The sequence below is a fragment of the Aricia agestis genome, chromosome 18, assembly GCF_905147365.1.
Source record: "Aricia agestis chromosome 18, ilAriAges1.1, whole genome shotgun sequence".
Classification (NCBI taxonomy): Eukaryota; Metazoa; Arthropoda; class Insecta; order Lepidoptera; family Lycaenidae; genus Aricia; species Aricia agestis.
The window spans coordinates 6450229-6471053 of NC_056423.1; the positions used below are offsets into that span (position 1 = coordinate 6450229).

Here is a 20825-nt window from a genome sequence, read left to right on the forward strand (position 1 = left end):
CTGAGTTTTGCTGGGAATACGAAATAGTGATGTTGTGTTTTTGTATTATTTTCCTAAAATTGTGTTATCTCGGTTTTTAATGTGTAATGTTGGTAGAATATTATCCATTAAATTAATATATTCGATGTCGTGCACAAGTGTGGGCAAGTGATACAATTTCAATAAACGTGCCATTTTGCGCTTCCTCCAAAACTCCATCGAAAGTTTTAGTAAAGGGTCTACCACTGAACAACTGACTTGACTCGTTGACTTTACTGACAACTTTTTTAGACTTTTACTATACTATTTGGAACAATTTTGTAAACAATGAGGCATTTTCCTATTTTTTAAATTTGATTGTCAAACAGTTTCCATTTTTTTAACTAGATGGCGTATGGGTAGATAACTATCGGTAATACCAGGGAATACCATCAATAATTGCTACAAAACTGGGCAAAAGAATGTAAAACTAGATACATTTCAATTTGAAAAAGACGCAATAATATTCCAATGAATAGGATAATAAAGTTATTATAACGATGTTTTAGCTAAAACTCGCGGAAGAAATGGCCCTATTTACCGATATTCACACCAAATGTCACAGGAATTATACATTTTGGTTTTGACAATATCTTGCCTGCACTTTTGCAAGATAACGGATATTTAATGGCTAATATCTTACCAATAATGAACACCAAAAACCCAAATAACACAATTTGGGAAAAAATAATAAAAACCACACTCAACAATAAAAAGTAGAAGAAGTTTGAAAGTGACATGCCCGCCAAAACTCTTTTAGTTGTCAGTTTTTAGTTTGACAAGTATTATATTGTTAGCGTGTTCCTAAGCTGTTACCAATATACTGGCCTAATCGCTTAGGCCAATGAACGCTTAGGAGTATGCTCTTCGTGAAATTTAAACTAGAGGGACGAAGCAAAAAAACATAGTAATATATATGAGAATGTATAAATACATATAGTTTTATGTAACTAAAACTAGGTTTAAGATATTATTTTGATTATGTCACACTTGACAGTACACTGATATTTTTTGGAAACACCTATGGGTTGTGATATGTGATGCCATGCCAACCTGCAAATAATTTCAGATCGGTGAGAACCAATAGAAAATCTAGAAGTGTCTATCCTTACGCCATCTAATTTAGATTGTTAAAAATAAAATTAAAAAATATTAATGAAAATGCCTCATCTTGTAATCTTTTTACGAAAAATTTTTTCTTCCCCGCCATATTTTACTTGACACTGGCCATGGTTAAAAAGCCGAGCGCCATAATAAGAATAAAAAAAAGGGCTGTTGACAAATGACACTTGCTAGATTGCTAGATGACATTGAGTGACAGACGACAGTTGACTGACACCTGCGTAATCAAGCTGTGGCCTAGCGGACACGATTCACGCACGAAGGAAAGAAGTCATGTTCATTGATAAGTGGGTTGAAGATTGGAATGTGCGACTGTTTTATTTATTTAATTTGTTATTTTACGCGCGTATCAGAAAAACCATGAAACTGTTGTAGAATATATTTCCTGTGATAACATGTAAAGTGTATTCATGCTTTCACATAGAAAGTGACCGGACGGCTATTTTTTAAAACATACGATGGAAAATTCAGAAGAAAACAGTAGAAAAATAGACATTGAAACAAAAAAGAAGATGGAAGCACAATTGGAGGTGGTGAAGAGAGAACCTTTCTGGGTTTTCGGGTATGGGTCACTTTGCTGGAACCCTGGGTTTGAATACCAGCAGTCAGTCACCGGCTACGTGAAGGGGTTTTCGAGAAGATTTTGGCAAGGGAACACCGTACATCGAGGGACAGAAACCAAAGTAAGTATTCAAGACACTTCATTTAATTTTAATAAACCTTCATTGGATATTTTAGATTTTTTTTACTCAATGGAGGTATATTTAAAAACTTTGCAGATAACAACATTTTAGCATAAACACGTTGTATCGTATTATTATTGTTTTGTGACATGTTTCTTTCAATTTTCATTAGATATTCGTGCTTAAATATGCTGATGTAACACTTAGGTCGCCTTGCAACGATCCAAGTTACGCGCGCCCTCAATTAAAAATATGAAAAGCATTCATTCAGAATTGTATAATATTAAAAACCTCTAAATTGTAATAAAAAACTCAAAATATCAATCACTTTTAAAGACGAAGGCATCATCAAGTTAGGTTATAATATTTTGGCCTGTTAAAATGTATATAATATGCAAAATATATAAAGGCTTTTTGTTATTAAGTACCACTTAATAACAAAAAGCCTAATTTTATCTTATCAGGTAATGTTATTTTGTTTATCCAGTAATAAGCTTGGAAAACAAATTATATGCCGATAAAAGCTTTGACAATGTTTGAACATGGTTCCATTAACAAAGAGATATTACCTCTATTACTGCAGTAGTTATGACTAGTTTTAGGAAAAATGAAGAGCAATGAATAGGGCTTCCTTGCGAGTTGTGATAAGAACAAAATGTTATATTAAGAGGAGCCCACACCGCCATTTTTCCATACAAAAAATCAATTTCCTCCCTGGATAATGCCGGTAGAGTTATGATTATTTTCCTGAATATATATGGCCACTATTAGCATGTCCCTATGTTTTCTTTTTTTTCATAATTTAATTATTAAAAAAGATAAGGACGTCCAAAAACCCAAAAAAATGGCCAAATTTTCCTCTGTGTTCAAACACCCAGAAAACAAAACTGGCTAAAATTTACAAAAAAAGGAAAACATAGGAACATAGCTCAAGCCTTGCTTTAATTCTTAATGAAAAAAGTATTTAAATCGGTTAAGTTTTGGAGAAGGAATCAGCGGACAACGAATCGAAGATTTTCTGTTCTTTTATTAGAATTTTTTTCATGTTGTCTCTATCGCGCTCTGCGGCGGGAGACTTGAGATGCCAGAAGACCTACAAAAGTTGTATCGGGACAAGTGTAAATATACATGGCAACTTAAAAAACATCTATTGAGTAAAGTTAACTAATGCGACCACATCTTGTCCAGATAAACTCATTGTAGTTTTGACGGCAAGATTTCTTGTATTTTGTAATATTATTGTTTACAGTATTGAACAAAATAAATAAATAAACATGCAAAAATAAATTTCATTCAGCCTATATTCCTCCACTGCTGGACATAGGCCTCTCTCAATGAACGCCAAGATGACCGATCTTCTGCTACTCGCAGCATGGGCCTGCAACTGAACCGATCTGATCGTCATCCCACCTAGTTGCAGGTCGACCATGGAATAGAAGACATTTATTTATTTGGCATTATGATTGCTTAGTACTTCGATCGCAGATTCCAGGAAATGCTTTTGTATTCTATTGTTGTCGCGATCACCGGTGCTCCTATGGGGCTTGAAGAATTAAAATGAAACAGAATTCATGTATAAAAAAATGTGGAACATTCACTCTTAACACATTGACTCAGTCACTCCTATATTATTTGTTTTCGAACAAGATATTCTATTTCTACCAACTTTTCCTTTTATAATCCCAATCGCGGCCAATATTGATAACAGAGTGAGGAATATCTTTTTTTACCTCGCCCTTCGCGTCGCTATTTCTGAGTTTGTCCAAACACACGACACGGTATTCGCGCGTGATACGTCATGTACGCCGATCGAAATAATATTTTTAAATTGCAAATATGTGTTATGTTTAAAACGCTATATAATATTTTAGGATATTTGTCGAATATGTGGGGTAACAACTGACACTTTTTCAGTTATTTTTGTTTTTGTTAAATATCTGCATTGTAAGACGTAGGTTACAGTTTCAGTTCAGTCGTCGATCTGGTAAAGATGGACGCGAAACTGAACATCTAACCCACGGATTGATGAACTGATAATTTTTTATTATGTACTTATTTACTTTACGTTGGGTCCGGTCATCAGACTGGCGCTAACCACAGATTGATGGATTGAACTGCCAGATTGACCGTGTAACCGTTGTAGTCGTAGTCTACCATAATATTTGTGCTGCAGATGTTAGTAAAATATTATTATGTAGTGCAGACCAGACATACGTAGTTTTAGGGTGTATCCAAACGAGCGTAATTTGCGAGTCGCAGAATTTCGGCTGGCAGAAATTCTGCTGCATTCAGTTGCATACAAAAATCCTGTTTGATTCACACGAGCGTAATTTTGTGAGTCATGATTTGTATGAAAAGATATTTACGCGACCGAAATTCTGCGACTCACAACTCACAATACGCTCGTTTCGCTTCACTCTTAGGGCCGCGCCACACCGGAATGGCAGCAGCGAGGCGAGCACTTTCAGTGTCATATGATTTTAAACTTTATCCTCATTATTGTTTAATACATAGTAACGCTTGAGAAATCGCGGCCGCCAGCGGCTACGGGCGGCCGTAGACTTCTCAAGCGATACTATGTATGTATGTACTACAATAATGAAGATAAAGTTTAAAATCGGTATATTCTGATTTATGACACTGAAAGTGCTCGCCTCGTCGCTGCCATTCCGGTTTGGCGCGGCCCTTATCGTGTACTAGCGATCCGCCCCGGCTTCGCACGCGTATAAAATAGGTAGGTATATAGCCTATGTCACTCAATGAAAAAGGGCCATATAGATCTATATTAAATCAACAATTTATTTAAAGTACCTAAAAATGTAATTATTTACGACATCAGATTAGAAACCTCAAAAATAACAGTATTTCTCCACTATTTAATGATTGTACTTATAAACCTTCCTCTTTAATTACTCTATCTATTAAAGAAAACCGCATCAAAAGTCCGTTGCGTAGTTTTAAAGATTAAAGGGAACAAAGGGACATGAGGACAGAAAAAGCGACTATATACATATTTTTTTTTATTACAATAGGTTCAGCCCTTTCAAAAGAGTTTGGCAATAAGCTCCGTGAATTTTATGACACCAGCATACCATATGAGCTACCTGATTGATAAACCTACTGCTCATAAGGCTATTAAGTTTATAAATATTTTAAAATTATTCATTTTGTTTCAGCCGGGGCGAGTTGCTACACTGATAGAAGATAAAGAGGTGAGCATTTATTATTTCCACTAGATACCTAAAATTATAATCTATAAGAACAGTCTCACGAGTCACGACCAGTCACCAGACAGTTGAATCTCATGATACCTCTATAGCTCAAATCCAACAAGCCGTTAAATCCAACATCGGTCTTATTAAACCCGACGTCAAGGTAGCGTTCGTGGTTAAAATGTGGCCTAACCCTGGTAAATCGCCTTCTTTCTCAGTCAACAATAACAAATGAACATAATATTAAAAATTATAATCTGCTGGCACGACCACTAGAAATTCTGAAGTACTGCTACTTGGCCAGAAATGCGTACTGATACTGACAGATTTTAGAGACCGGATTACGAATTTCCTATTTCAAATCTATCTTCAAAGAAAAACTTTCTGCGAAGGCCATATTATGCTAAGCACGCGGAATAGTGCCGAATGTTGCGACTTGCGTAGACTCTAAAATTTACCGTGACTATTTTGCCTTTCCAATCTCTTGTTTCTAGAGTACCGAATGAAATCAATGACCCAATTTGGTATTTCCTTAATCATTATAATGAGCGCCTAATTACCAACTTGAATTTTTATTGATAAACTGAACCGAACGACAAATGAGACCGCAAGTAAATGGTGAAGATTTCGTAAAGGAATTGGTAAATGATCGAAATATTACGGCAGAAGCTATAAAGTATAAACGGTCATCTAAATACTTTTGAGTTAAGATATTTAAAATAGTATCTCACTACTATATGTAATATAAGGGGTTTTCCAATAAGTACTTGACAACTTTTTTTAAAAATAAAATTAAAACCATTTGAGATATTTCAACAATTTAGTATCGAATTGAAGTACAATAAAAACATTTTTAATGGAACTCGACTTCGCTCATTATATGGTCACCGCAGGCCCATTTGCAGCGATGATTCTTTGAACCCAATTTTGTATGACTTTGCCACACATTTCGGTTATTTCGCGTTTAATTTTGGCTCTGAGCTCTTCCAACGGCGTCGGCTTATCCAACGACTTGACGCAGCCCCTAAGAAAAAAATCTAGAGGCGTTAAATCGCACGAAAGAGGCGGTTAATCGATTTTTCGATTAAATTTGCTCTTCAATAAATCGATTGTAATTTGTGATGTGTAGCTTGTGGTGCCGTCCTATTGAATCCTCATGCTGTCCAAGTCCATATCTTCTAATTCGGGCCAAAATAATCCACAATCATGGCCAACCTGTCTGTCTGCTAGGGCGAGAATTACGATCGAAAATCGGAGTTAATACTCTTAAAGTAGCGGCCACCGACTCCCAATTTAATGTAGTAAATTTTTAAGATTTGCAGACGTTGTTCGTTCGTGTACTACACCATGATAAAAATGTTATGTCTAATGAGGAAAATGACAGCAGTTAGATGTTAAGTGAAAGGGTGCGTCCACAAACTAAATTCAAAATTGTCAAATCAAATCAAAAATATTTATTTCCAAATAGGTTAACAAAGTTAACTCTTTTAGAACGTCGTGTCTACATGAGGCCTACCACCGGTTCGGGAACTACCCCGCCGAGAAGAACCGGCGTAAGAAACTTTTACAAAAAGGTGGAAAATAACAAAGATAGTTTAAACTAATTTACGTTAAGTATGTAAGTACTTATAGTAAGTAAAAATATGGTACATTTATATAGAAGCGACCTATGGTCAGCCAGCTTATTTTTCCCAAGGTGTGCTATCATTGAGAAAATCTGTTACCTTATATTATTATAAGGTAACAGATTTTCTCAATGATAGCACACAAACGATCTTTAACAACTTTTTTAAATTTATTAATTGAAAGATTTTGGACGTCGTCTGGGATTTTATTGTATAGGCATATACATTGACCTTTGAAAGATTTGCTTACTTTGCTCAGCCTGGTTATTGGTATATCTAGCTTGTGCTTATTCCTAGTGTACCTGACGTGAATGTCACTTTTTGTTTTAAAATTGTTTACATTTTTTCTCACGTACAACACATTACCCAAAATGTATTGAGAGATTACGGTCAGAATTCTTATTTCTTTAGACTTTTCTCTGAGAGATTCAAAGGATGACATTATATAAATATATCGTATAGCTCGCTGTCAAGTCCCTATTGGAAAATCCTTTATACGTAGAAAACAAACATAAAATAAAATAGTTCTTGTACGATCTTAAGACCTTCTATTATTTCCCTATAACACTATAATATTATTTTATGTATAGCTAACTCTGGAAAAATTGTATGCTTACTAAAAAGTTCTCATCTCCAGGGACCCAAGCTTTTTTGTTAGTTTAGTTTTCGCTGACTTCACATTTTAAACGATGCAGGGCATGCAAAAATTTACTAGACTGTTCCTACTTCTTATTAATATTATTGTCTAGACAAACAGCTGTAGTTAACATGCTTATTATCTCATTATACTAACACGTGTCTCGAATGTTGACACGTCATACGAAGTACGCAATCTTCTACTACGTAACCTATTATGTTCGATTTTCTCTGGATTTATTTTCTCCTTACTAATGTACTTTTTTTAAAGAGTCTTTGCTCTCTTATTGCTGGACAAAGTTCTCCCCCAAGTTTTTCCATTTTTTTGACGACCTCTGTGGCTCAGTGGTGAGCGCGTTGGTAGCTCAAGCCGGGGGACGCGGGTTCGAATCCCGCCGACGGAACAAAAAGTTTTCAATGTTCCCGGGTCTGGATGTGTATTAAATATGTGTATGATATAATAAAAATCTTAAATATATGTATAGTATAATAGTATTAAATATATTTCCGTTGTCTGGTACCTGTAACACAAGTCCTTTAGGTACTTAGCACGGGGCCAGACTGACATGGTGTGAAGCGTCCATAGATATTATTATTATTATATTATTATTTATCTCGCTCTAACGCCATCGTAATTCGTATGCAAAGTGCAAACCAACCAATTTCCGAAGCTTCCTTTAATAAGCTTCTTCTAATGACTAATTAACAGTATAAGTTATGAGCTTTTCTATTTAATATGATGTTCACACAACGCCTCCGTGGTCTAGTGGTATAGAGCGCGGCTCTTGACTCGGAGGTCGTGGGTTCGATACCCGCGTTGGAAACATGTTATTTCCAAGTTTGGTTAGGACAATGCAGGCTGATCACCTGATTGTCTGACAAGTAAGATGATCCATGCGTCGGATGGGCATGTAAAAAGTCGGTCCTGCGCTTGATCTCTCGCCAGTCGTGTCGGTCGTCCGTCCCACTGGGTTATGAGAGTAAAGGATTAGAGAGTGCTCTTGTGTAGTGCACACACACTTGGGCACTATAAAATTACTCCCGCGTAGCTGGCCTGGTTTCAATGAAACCGGCCACCGTCACCGAAACCGGTGTGGGAGCTATTATTATTATGATATTCAAATTGGTTGGTCCAGTGGCATTTGCAGGTGTCTACAACAAATATTATTTTAAAAATGAACTTTAATTTGATTGAATATTACTACAACAATTTGTCAACAATGGACTCCTTGTTGCGCAGATAGCCCCCATCCGCTGATTTAAAAATGATTTGTGTCTGGACTTGCTTCAAGAAACCAATACACAATGACACAGTACACAGTAAAAGGTGCTTAAAATATTTAATTCCACACAATTCGACTGAATTTTTCCATTCAATTCGACTGAATTTTTATTTTATTTAACACAGTCCAATACTGCGTCAAATAAATTCGAAAATCAAGATGGTGTGCCACAAGGTTCCATATTTGACTCTTTCTTTTTTTTTTCATTTATACTAGTGACTCGATGAAGATGTCATGAAAATCGGAAGCTTAAAATTAAAAAAAACTGCTACGTTATATTTTTCTTACACTATTATCACAATTTATAACAATAAATATTTTGTAATTGTTTTGAAAGAATAATGCTGACTGCTACAGTAAGGTTATCGCCCTAAGATATAATATTGACTTAGGTGTTGACTGTTGTGTAATTTCATTGTATAAAAATTAAAAACATGTTCTTTGTTTTTATGAACAATGATGTTTTGTGTCTTATCACTTTACATATTATGAGTTCTTTTTATATTGTTATTAGCTACTAAATGCTGATTCTGTTTCTTTTTTATTCTATTATTTAAACTAATATTTATCTCATAATGAGTTTCCTAATTTAAATTGTCTGATCATCTCTTATTAATTGATGATATGCAATCGATTGTAAATGTTATGTATATGAATAAATAGCAATCGTAATAATTTAATAATCATGCAGATGTGTAAAAAAACTCGTCGTATTAAAATAAAACTAAAAAAATCCACAATTCAGGTAGTACCTAAGTAGGAAACAATAAAAAAATAAAATATTTAAATTGGATTCAAGATAAATCCTTCAACGCGAAAAGTATATTTATCTAAAATATACTTGAGATGTCATCTTACAGGCATTGTCTTGTATACCAGATAATACATTGTAAGCTTGGATTTACCTAAATCTGTTTCGTGCTTGTCTAATGCCGTGTACTCACTATTGTAAATGCGATAGTGACTGTCTATCTGTCTGCCTCTCTGTCTGCATATCTGTCTACCTGTCTATCTGTCTGTCTGTCTGTCTGCCTGTCTATCTATCTGTTACCTCCTCACGCTTAAACCGCTGAATAGATCTTGATATTTAGTATGAGAGTCACTTTGAGTCCCGGGAAAGGACAACGGATAGTTTTTATGTCAGAAAAATGTACGATTCCCGCTAGATAAACGGATAATGAATTTCGGTGCAACTGCACTCTGTTGCACCGAAAATTTTTGTTTGTTTGATTGAAGATTGTCTTTATAAAAAAAAATTTTGTGTTAAACAGTAGAATTGTGGAAACGGGGGAAAGACTAAAATGTTTAGACATCTGTATGGTATGTGTTCGATTAGTTTATAGGTCTTGTTGATATTGAAGGTTACAGGGGCAACCTCATGTAACCCTTTGACATCCAGGTCATATGCTCTCATTTTCAATAACATAAATAATGTTAATCGTTGTAATTTCATTTTATAACCTATCACGCGTTTATGTGGTGCTCAATTTAATCTTTGTATTTTTTTTTATGAAATAACGGGGCAAACGAGCAAACGGGTCACCTGATGGAAAGCAACTTCCGTCGCCCATGGACACTCGCAGCATCAGAAGAGCTGCAGGTGCGTTGCCGGCCTTTTAAAAGGGAATAGGGTAAAAGGGGATGGGGGGGTAGGGATGGAAAGGGAAGGGAATAGGGGAGGGTAGGGAAGGGAATTGGGCCTTAGGTAAACTCACTCATTCGGCGAAACACAGTGCAAACGCTGTTTCACGCCGGTTTTCTGTAAGAACGTGATATTTCTCCGGCCGCCGGCCCATTCGTGCCGAAGCATGGCTCTCCCACGTATAAACACTTTGTAGATATTATCAAAAACTTTATTGACATAAGCATGCAAGAAGTCGAATCGATACAAAGTTCAAATCTAAAAGGTCAGTATTATTATAATTAGATTCACTTAATTTGCCCCGGTAGGCAACAAACATTTTGGCTGCCCACAAACAAAAAAAATATCCAATATTAATTAACTTTATTAGTCTTTGCATAAGGATTTGTTAATTTTAAATTGATTTGTTAATTAAAAAAAAAAGATTAATGGTTAATTGTTTACAATAATTAACAAAAATATTGTTAAGTACTGAATATATTGCAATTTGCAAATTATGAACCAGATTACTCAGGTGGATTTAGCAATGTAGGACACAAGTGCGATTTGGTTAAAAATAAATCCACATAATGTTGATACGCATATAAAAATAACAATTTTTGAAGGCCGATTCGAATTTTTTAAAATAAATAGTTGTGTCTCTCTACATTCATAAAAAACTATATAGAGCATTATATCCTAATAATTTATTAAATAAATAAATAAATAATAAAGACGTGAGTGGAAGAATCGAACAAGTAACATTTCGTAACATACGGACAATAAGTCATTTTTTGCCTTATTGTTTTCATAAAACTTGTAACTTATCTTCTTCATAACCTAGCTAATATATCTGGCTACACATATAATCCATAGTTTTTCTATTTCAAATATTTTTTCCGACCCTAAAGCCTCCATTTAAGCAAAAAAATGGGAAGTTTTTTCATGTTACTTACCTTATTCTTCCACTCACGTCTTGTTCATAATTAAAACTTTCAAAGAGAAAAAGAGTCTGTTTCACCACTTCTTGATAAGTGTCGGATAGGCTATCCACAACTTAACTTGACAGATAGGGTATGGAGCATATTATGTAAAATAAGTCGTGGATAACCTATCCGGCACTTTATCGGAAAGCGGCGAAACAGATCCTTAGATTATTGTTTCATTGCCAGTAGTAGGTAGTTTTTTGGGTTCCAACCGGCGACCACCTAAAGTCTAAACAGCAATATTATTTAAGTTGATAAAGGAATTTCTACTATTTTCCTACGTATGATTCCTACTACATATTAATAATATGATCATCTCTGCATCAACCTCAGTGTCGGCCTTGCTTCAAGAGGTCGTGTGGTGATTCAGGCCGGCGAAGTGAAAGATAAAGTTATGTTTACGACAACGCACGGTTTATTATCTTCAACTTTGTTTCCTGTTGCATCCGTATTTTTGGAAGTATTATTTACAATGTATTATTTACTTTTTAGCCATTTTGTATCTAAATGTTTTTATTTCCTTGTCCATTTAGGATGCAGATTATTCATTTGTCCTTGACCGTAATATATTTTTTAGACTTTTATTACCTGACTGCATCAAAAAGAGGACAATGTTTGCGTGTTTTTGGCACAAAACACTCTGGATTTGTAACTGTAGGCCTTATGATATAAAAGAGTGGTAAGATTTGAGTTCTGAGGTATCGTTAGATTCTTCTTAGTTGTGAAAATGACATTGGGGACATCTCAGTCTCACTCTTTAGATATAATATATGTGTTGAAGACATAAAATCTGCTACGCATTTGTTTTCCATTTTTTTGTATTCTCGTTTTTTTACTACAAAATAAATAGCTGTGACCAATTTGATAAAGTTATCTCAATTCGCGAATGCTCCAATTAGTTATTCATAGATAACGTCAGTTTACCAAGAGTAATTGGGTATAAGGGAAACGTATTAATATTATTATTGTATATTATAAATTATTACTATGCAAGCGTCAATGTGCATTTTGTATATTTATAACCAAAAATTATGTTGCTGTTTACGGTTTTTTGTATACTGCTGAATAACAAAATAATTAATATCGATTTATTAAACAAAAATGGTATCTTTGCTAAAGTTCGATCATTTTACCGATTTATTATATGTGCATTGTTTAATATTGTGATATTTTGAGCAAAAGGTTTTCATTGGATTAGTACTGTTATTCGAATCATCAAATATGGTGAACAATTTGATGATGTGGGTACTTCCCAAAACGTCACTGCACCTACATGACCCTACAATTATACTGAAGCTTTTGCGTATTATCCTGTTTACATGCAGATACATCATACACTAACGTGTCATTAATCGAGTAATGTTTAAAGTTAAACGTAAGTAACTTTTCTCAAAAGTCTTTAAACGTCAACAAACAAAAGATAAACTTATCAATTATTGTGTCTTTAATTTATATACTAGTTTTCTGATTATAATATTATGGTTTTCATATTATTTGACCTATTGACCATATTATTAGTTACGGTTTTTAGTAAAGCGTTTGATATAGGTGTTTTTACAGATGTGATTCATTATTTTGCATAATTCCTGCGACTTTATGATTGCGCTAACCGCACATTACGAAACAAATCTACTTAAGTATTTAAATAACTAATATAGCTTTGACATTGACTAGATAACGTTACATAATTTGCGAGACGTTATGTATTCTTAATCTAATATTCTTCCCATCTGACTACTTGTATACTTTGTATTCCTACTAAGTTTCTACTTGGCCGTGATTGGTGGTATTACAATAAATATAATAATTATTGTAGTTACAAACCTCTGCACATTAATTTTCCTCTGCACAACAAAAACTTTTGGCTTGCATAGTTTATTAAAAATAACTTAGATTAACTTAGTGACTATTCTAAGACATATTTTTTTACTATTTCTGTTTAATTTGATGAACATTGATTATCTCTTCCGCGCTACGTTTTTTCTTGTTCATAGCAGACCTAATTTCGTAAACGTTCTTTCTCAATCTCGGGCACGTTTCGTGATAATTTGCCGTTGCATTAAACAATGTCCAATTTGTTGCATGGCAATCACATAAACGGAAATTTTTGAAGGCCATGGTGCAGAAATCCAAATTGGTTTACCGTTTCCAATTGCTGCGGCTGTAATGTTCCATGACCATTGCTACTAATGCCAGCGAGTGCAAGAATTAGATTAAAGGCATAACGTTTACGGCAAGAATCTTATTGCAATAAAACTGTGATGAAATTTCTATCTCTTATTCATGAATCAATGTCATCTTTTCAGGGGATCACCTGGGGAAAGGCGTTTTTGATCTCAGCAGAAAACAAAGCTGCGCTACCGTACCTATCCACGAGGGAATGCCAGTTGGGAGGTTACAAAATATACACAGTCAACTTCCATCCTCGACCGGATTTCTTCCAGCCCAGCAGCAGTAGAAGTCAGGCGGATAAAAGAGATGCTCTCCTATACATAGCTGTTCCAGAGAACAAGCATTGGCTCGGGGCAGCGCCTCTACCGGATATAGCCAAGCAGATTCTAGAGTGCCATGGTTCGTCCGGCTCCAATGCTGAGTATCTACTCAGGCTGGCAGATTTCATGAGAGACGAAGTTCCTGAAGCTCTGGACGAGCACTTGTTCTCTTTGGAGCGCCTTGTCAAGAAGTTTGCGGCAGAAATGAGGATATGCTTGCGTTCTTTGATGGGTGAGGCTGAACCACCTGAGGAAAACAAGCCGCCGGAAGCCAAAGCGAGTCCAAGCTACGCGTACGCCTCCAGAATACCAGACAAGAAGCTTCGCTGTGTCAATATGTGATCGGTTAGATGTGACCTTGAGAAATTCGGATGCACTTTTGGAATTATTATTGGACTTTTATAAAACCAGTGTTATAAGTGTTGTGTTAATTATTTCGTGAATCGTGATACAAAGGCCGCTTCCAAAGCCGTTATAAGCTGCGATGTGATTTTTAGGTTAGTCATTATTTAAGCTGCATGCAATGGAATTGCTCGTTGTTATACGCTAGACAAATTTATTTTTATGTTGTATTTTTCTGTTTTATTGTAATATATGACTAGTAATCTGATCGACCTAAAGCTAAAGGATCATATTTTTTTAAATACGTATATCTTATTGTAGCCAAACCGCGCGCTCGGGCGGACGCATACTTATAAATCGGACCTAAAACCCTATTTATTTAGCAAATATCACAAATGTTATCGCATTGCAAATATCCTACCACTTGAGATGTCTAGTCTGTGTTCGACATTGATGTACTTTGATGATCCGACAGTAAAATAAGAGCATGACAGACGTGCAGATAATTTTACACTTATGATACAAGGATGTCTTGGCTCGTGAAAAAGTAGTTAAAATAACAAAATTGTCTTATAAATTGACAGCTGTTGAGACTAAACTTGCAGACGTAGTTGCAGACAATATTTCAAGTGCCACATGACCGTTGTCAGTCTATTCACTTTAATTTGATAACAACTACATTAAGTGACAATTTTATTATTATTATGACGTATATCAATGGCTTAAAAACTAGCAGAGCATAGATTAATTAACTATAGTGTGTAAACCAAAACTACAAAGTATTATGTTTGAATCTATGTTAGACTAGGTTGATATATTTTGACTATTGTAGTATTGTAAATAGGTTTTGTAAACTTACACCGAAGAAAACGGGTCGTTTTGTATAGAAATATTAAGAAATGTAACAAAAAAACCTATAACTGAAATTATATCTAGTATCTTTTGTATTAAGGTACCAAAATGACTTTTATATCCATCAAAATGTAAACTTATTTTTGATATTTTGTTTGCTGTTTTGTTTTTAAGCTTCGTAAATGTAGTGTATTGTAAGGTATTCTATAATATAAATGTAAAGCTGTTATAATCTGGATTATGCTTATTACGAAATTATCTGTTACGTTTATATTTAAATGATATTTTTATTGATGACATAAAAAGCAAAAGAGACTTCTACAAATAAATGAATAATTTTCACGTAAATTGTTTTATTTATTTTCATCGCGGAAATGTCGTACATTTGAACTAAGTATAAGATTTTTGGAGGGAGACGAAATATTAATAATTTAAAAGAAAAGGGAAGGTAATTTGACTTCCGTTGCTTGATTAAACTACTACATAGTTATGAGATCCTGGTAGCTGCCTAACCTGCCTGACAAAAATCTTAATATTTCAATAAAACATTAACATAAATTTAATAATAAATAATAATTGGTAATTTGACATAAATTTCAATTAAATGGAAGGGAATTTGACTTCCGTTACATTTAACTACTACAAAGTTATGTGATCCTAGTACCTGCCTGTCAAAATCCGGAATATTTCAATAAAATGGAAGGGAATTTAAATGACTTCCGTTACATTTAACTACTACAAAGTTATGAGATCCTAGTACCTGCCTGTCAAAATCCGGAATATTTCAATAATGGAAGGGAATTTAAATGACTTCCGTTACATTTAACTACTACAAAGTTATGAGATCCTAGTACCTGCCTGTCAAAATCCGGAATATTTCAATAAAATGGAAGGGAATTTAAATGACTTCCGTTACATTTAACTACTGTAACAAAGTTATGAGATCCTAGTGCCTGCTTGACAAAAATCGAAATATTTCAATAAAATGGAAGAGAATTTGACTTCCGTCACACTTAACTACTACAAATATATTATGAGATCCTGGTATCTAGCCATTGACTTTTCTGTTTCCTTATTCATTGTATCTAGCTGTCAAAAATCGGAATATTTCAATAAAATGGAAGGGAATTTGACTTCCTTTACTACTACAAAATTATGAGATAAGTACCTTCCTAACAAAAGTTTTTCTTCAACCCGCCCGCGCCATTTGCCGTTTCCGTTTTGACCGATGGTGGTGTCTCAGAGAGAACCGAAAACACAAGAAAAATAAAAAATATATACATATTTAAAAAACAGGACATTGTATGTATATTCGTATTGTAAAGGTACCTGTTCTGTTATAGGTAAGTATATAAAATAAAAATACATGAATTTGAATGCTTGCTCCTAGTCTTTTATTCGTTTTACCAGCATTACATAGAACATTAAACATTTATTACATTCAAATATACAAACAAAATAATAATATAAGACAAAACAGCAATTTTCATAATATTATTTAAAATATTACTTTTGATATCAAATAAAATATTTTCCTAAAGAAATCGGTGTTGCCAGACAAAAGACAATCTTCGATCTAATTTAATTTTTTATATTTGAAAAATAAAAGATTATATTATAAATATAGGAAATTATCTACAATCTCCCCAAGATTTCCTACGAATACCTATTTATTTTACAAGATACGATGTATAAGGCACATACTTTCACTAAAATTTCAATCTTAAAAAAATTTTTTATTACATTTTTTACTTACCTATCTATTTAAGATTTTAATATTTACAAATTACGAAAAAGCATATATCGACTACCAGTCATACAAAACTTGAGTCTTAAAATTAATTAAGTACAATAAAAATGAAATGGTTTTGGTGGTAAAATGCAAAGGTACAAAATGCCGATACCCACAGAAAATAGGACTAGAATACTAAATAAATATTTAATAATATTACGAACAGCTTAAGAACTAATATATTTTTCTCTAATGGCATACTTTTGTTGATCAAATCCAATCGTTATTTTTGTCTGCATAATATGACAAAGTTTTATAATTCATTATTAGATATTTTTGTACATTTATCCATTACAGTTTGTTACGTTTACGGTTCAATATTACTAAGTAACAAAAACAGATCTCGATAATTCAAATTGAATTCCGATAAACTTAGGTACCTATACTAAACATAAAAAATGCATAGTGTCATGATGATGCTAAAAATAAGTATGTTTTTATAACTACCTAATTGTATTCGACGACATAAATTACATATTATACCTAATCCCTTCTTACATTAAAATGAACTTTGGTGCTACATTAATACCTATTTACATTTCGTAAAATCTATCAAAATTCAAAACAGTTTACAAGACGTATATTACAATGTGGATAATACTTTAAGTTTATTTGGAACAGACTTTATCTAACTAATTTTAATATTGAAATAATGTCGAAAAAATAAACTTTAGGGTGGCAATAATTATAAAAATAGCGCCAATGCCAAATCACACCCCTTGACTATAAAATATTGACAAAAAATATTATGTACTATAATGTACTCGGCGAAAAATGGCGGTAGCGGTCATCGACCTCTTTAGTCTAGGCGCTAAATGAAAAATGCTCGCACTGTATTTAGAATATTTAAGAATAAAATTGACCTCTTATAAAGACACAGATTATTACAGATTCATCGGTATAAACCTCTTGGTAAGTCTTTAGAATGATAATTTCCGACTTTTTATGAGTTCAAAGTGATACGCTTCATATTCAGTTCACATGTATTATAATTATGTGCAAAATACGATATCGCTCTTAGACTAGGAACATCTGACACGTCATTGTCAATCGTGGTTTATATAGAAAATGACAAGTTTTTTGACAGAGAGTCAATGACCGCTACTGTCTCGATTCCCCAAGTAAACCTTAGCAAAGTAATAAGCATTTCATTTTCAGCAGCAACTCTTACAAATAATAACTAAACGTTTGTGTGACGTCTAACCTCTAAAAATACGTAACACTAATATAACATTACAATAATATATACTTAGTATAATAATAATAATTTACTATTTGCTTCCCATGGACGAAAAACATAATATTTAATTTCCTAGTCCGTGTTCTTTCCTTAGAACTCAGTTGTCATAATATTAAGGTGGGTATTTTTGTTTTGTTTATGACCTACAACGCCTATTTTAATTAAATTTGTATTCTCCATAGAAAACTAACTAACCGACTTCAAAAAAAGGAGGTTATCAATTCGACGCGTATGTATCTAATATTTCCAAAACTACCCAATTTTCGTATAAGTATGTTAGACGTTAGTCTATATGTGTCAAATTTCAAAAGTGTATGTATGTATGTTTTTATGTTTGTGTTCGCGTATCTCTGGAACTACCATTCGGATTTCAGTAATTCTTTTTTTGTTGTACTAGGTATTGTTCAAATTAGGGAACAGTGCAAGTTTCATCAAAATCGGTTCAGTAGTTTTCGAGATAGGGAGTTTTAATTCTCAATTACGTACAATTTTGAAGTCGGTTTTATCTTTTTAAAATATAGTTATGTCCCTATTTAATAAAAGATGAGTATAATAATTTCAGGTCTGAAATTTTTAAACGAGTATCTTTGTACCTTCTCTTTACATAACTTAAAAATTATAAAAAGTAAACAATTTTAATACCACCTTCTTGCAGTAGCTACTTATTATTTCTACATTGTATATATTCAATTAATTCATTTATCTACTAATTGGAACTTTTAAATTTTCTATATTTTTGTTTATCAAAACTTGGTACACAGTCTAGTCGTGACGAATTTTTGAATTAAACTCAGCGCCATCTATCGTTGGTTCATTGAACTACACCGCAACTTTAACAACGCTTATTACACTTCAGTTCATTTCCTTCATTTTATGAAGGGGAATTCGCTGTCGCTTTCATCGCCGGAGCCGTCATAGCTGGACGGGGGTGTGTCCAGCTGCGGGAGACCCAGATCCAGGTACTCCTGATTGGCTGTGACGGTGAGGATCTTGTCCAGGTCTTCCACCAGCTCGGTGAACGAGGGTCGGTCGCCAGGGGAGAACGACCAGCACTCCCGCATTAACATGTATCTGAAATAGGTTGGTTTAAATAAATGCTTTGTATAATATTTTTGGTTACTTACTTACTTTATTTAAAAAAAGAGCAGATATCGTAATCACAAAATATTGTATTATGTACCTTTACAAGATATTTATGACAGGACAGATACACATTTCACAATAATATATGTGTACAATATTTACTTCAGCAGAGCGATTATCACACAACCAACGCCATCTATGCATTTGTGTTCAACATTAGAACTCAATTTATTTGCCGTATAAAACTAACGCCATCTATGATCGAACATCGTAACTCACATCTCGAGGCTGCAGCATGGCGGCTTCTCCATGCGATGGCCGGCGCTGAGGTGCTGGTACATGTACTGCCCCGGCACAGTCGGATACGGAGTGCCGCCCAGCGTCATGATCTCCCAGAGTAACACGCCGAAAGACCACCTGAAAGATATAAAATATTTTCTGTCAAGGTATATCTAGAATACTAATATTCTGAGAGATATAAAAATCAGAGTCTTGAAAGCCGTTAGAATGAATTCTGTGTTTTATATTATGTAAATTGTAATATAGGCACCTAGACCGAACGAGGAAAAGTAGCTCTACCATGAGTTTAAAGCTATAGTTTTTATCGATACTCGATACCGACGACGTAAATTGTTAGTATGGCGATTTTAGTTCCGTAAGTAACCGCTAGAGGCGCTGTAAAATTCGCCTTACTAAAAATTTACGTAGTCGATATCGAGTATCCATAAAAATTATAGCTTTAAACTCATGATAGAACTACAGATAGTTAATCTCTTGTCATTAATTATAAGGGTCAGGTCCCAAGCTAGACGAGATACGACTGTGCATAGAGACAATAATATACATTGTCTATTTTAAAAGTAATTTTCGAGGGTCTTCGGCAAATCGATTTATTACGTCTTCTGTGAAAGAATCGCCCATAATATCTTTTATAAGTTTTCTATGAAAGTACTACATATTTTTTCTATGAAAGTACTAGATTTTCGATAAAAGTACTAGATAAGATACTTAGTAGGGACGTCAACTGTATGATCCACTATTAGCTATTGGTGAGAACTTGCCCAGCCTATTAAATGGCGGTGTACCGTGTTAGTAGCGAATTAGTCGGTAACTGTTTTAGCAGAGAAGTTAATTCCTAGACTATGAATTCACTGCTTTGCTCGCGTTATGTGTAATTGACGTAAACCGACCATCAACATCTTTAATAGTACTTATAATTTGGTGCCACAAAAGCACAAACTTCCTTTCAATAATCACAATAGATTAATTTGTTCTCGTGGGACAACAATGTGTCCAGTGTCCGCAGTCCGACAATTTGAGTAGGATACGGGCATTCGCGACGCATTGCTATGAATAATGATGTTTTATTGAGTGCTATACAAATGATCATTATGACTACTTTCCTCCTTCAATTTCTACGTTCCTTATTTTTTCTTTACTGTCTTTTTATTTATATATTTGAGTATTTGAGTTTTGGTGTAAGTAAGTGTAAACAAATCTGTATTTCCGCAATAAAAACTATCCTAAATGCGAAAGTGAAACTACTGTCTAAGTATTTAAGTACACTTTTTGTCTGTATGTACTATGTAACCTCATGCTTAACGGCTTTAGGGCCTGTTTCACCACTTCCTGATAAGTGCCGGATAGGCTATTCACCACTTAACTTGACAGTTGAAGTATGGAGAATTTGTCAAAAAAGTTTTTTTTTTTTTATGAAATGGCAAACGAGCAATTGGGTCACCTGATGGAAAGCAACTTTCGTCGCCCATGGACACTCGCAGCATCATAAGAGCTGCAGGTGCGTTGCCGGCCTTTTAAGAGGGAATAGGGTAACAGGG

General features: G+C 34.1%; 2 protein-coding genes across 3 annotated transcripts in view; one reads left to right on the forward strand and one right to left on the reverse strand.

Annotated features, from left to right (window-relative positions):
* The first annotated feature begins 1370 nt into the window (after positions 1–1370).
* Positions 1371–14562, forward strand: LOC121735816 (putative glutathione-specific gamma-glutamylcyclotransferase 2). The gene is made up of 3 exons (XM_042126778.1): positions 1371–1823; positions 5000–5035; positions 13493–14562. Exons 1-3 carry the CDS (start codon positions 1599–1601, stop codon positions 14018–14020), a joined length of 789 nt encoding a protein of 262 aa, XP_041982712.1. The 5' UTR covers positions 1371–1598; the 3' UTR covers positions 14021–14562.
* A 3917-nt stretch (positions 14563–18479) lies between these two features.
* The window catches only part of LOC121735814 (fibroblast growth factor receptor homolog 1-like), an 80338-nt gene continuing 77992 nt past the window's right edge, over positions 18480–20825 (reverse strand). For both annotated transcript variants that reach the window (XM_042126776.1, XM_042126777.1), the window contains exons 16-17: positions 19267–19404; positions 18480–18975 (exon numbers count right to left, since the gene is read on the reverse strand). In XM_042126776.1, coding sequence (XP_041982710.1) covers positions 18771–18975; positions 19267–19404 — 343 coding nt within the window. In that variant the 3' untranslated portion in view covers positions 18480–18770. The remainder of the gene's footprint in view (positions 18976–19266; positions 19405–20825) is intronic.

Bases quoted from the DNA above. Each gene is read 5' to 3' on its own strand.
- LOC121735816 (XM_042126778.1), top strand. From the start codon at position 1,599: ATGGAAAATTCAGAAGAAAACAGTAGAAAAATAGACATTGAAACAAAA. The intron at 1,824-4,999 runs GTAAGTATTCAA...ATTTTGTTTCAG, and splicing joins ATCGAGGGACAGAAACCAAA to CCGGGGCGAGTTGCTACACT. The intron at 5,036-13,492 runs GTGAGCATTTAT...TCATCTTTTCAG, and splicing joins CACTGATAGAAGATAAAGAG to GGGATCACCTGGGGAAAGGC.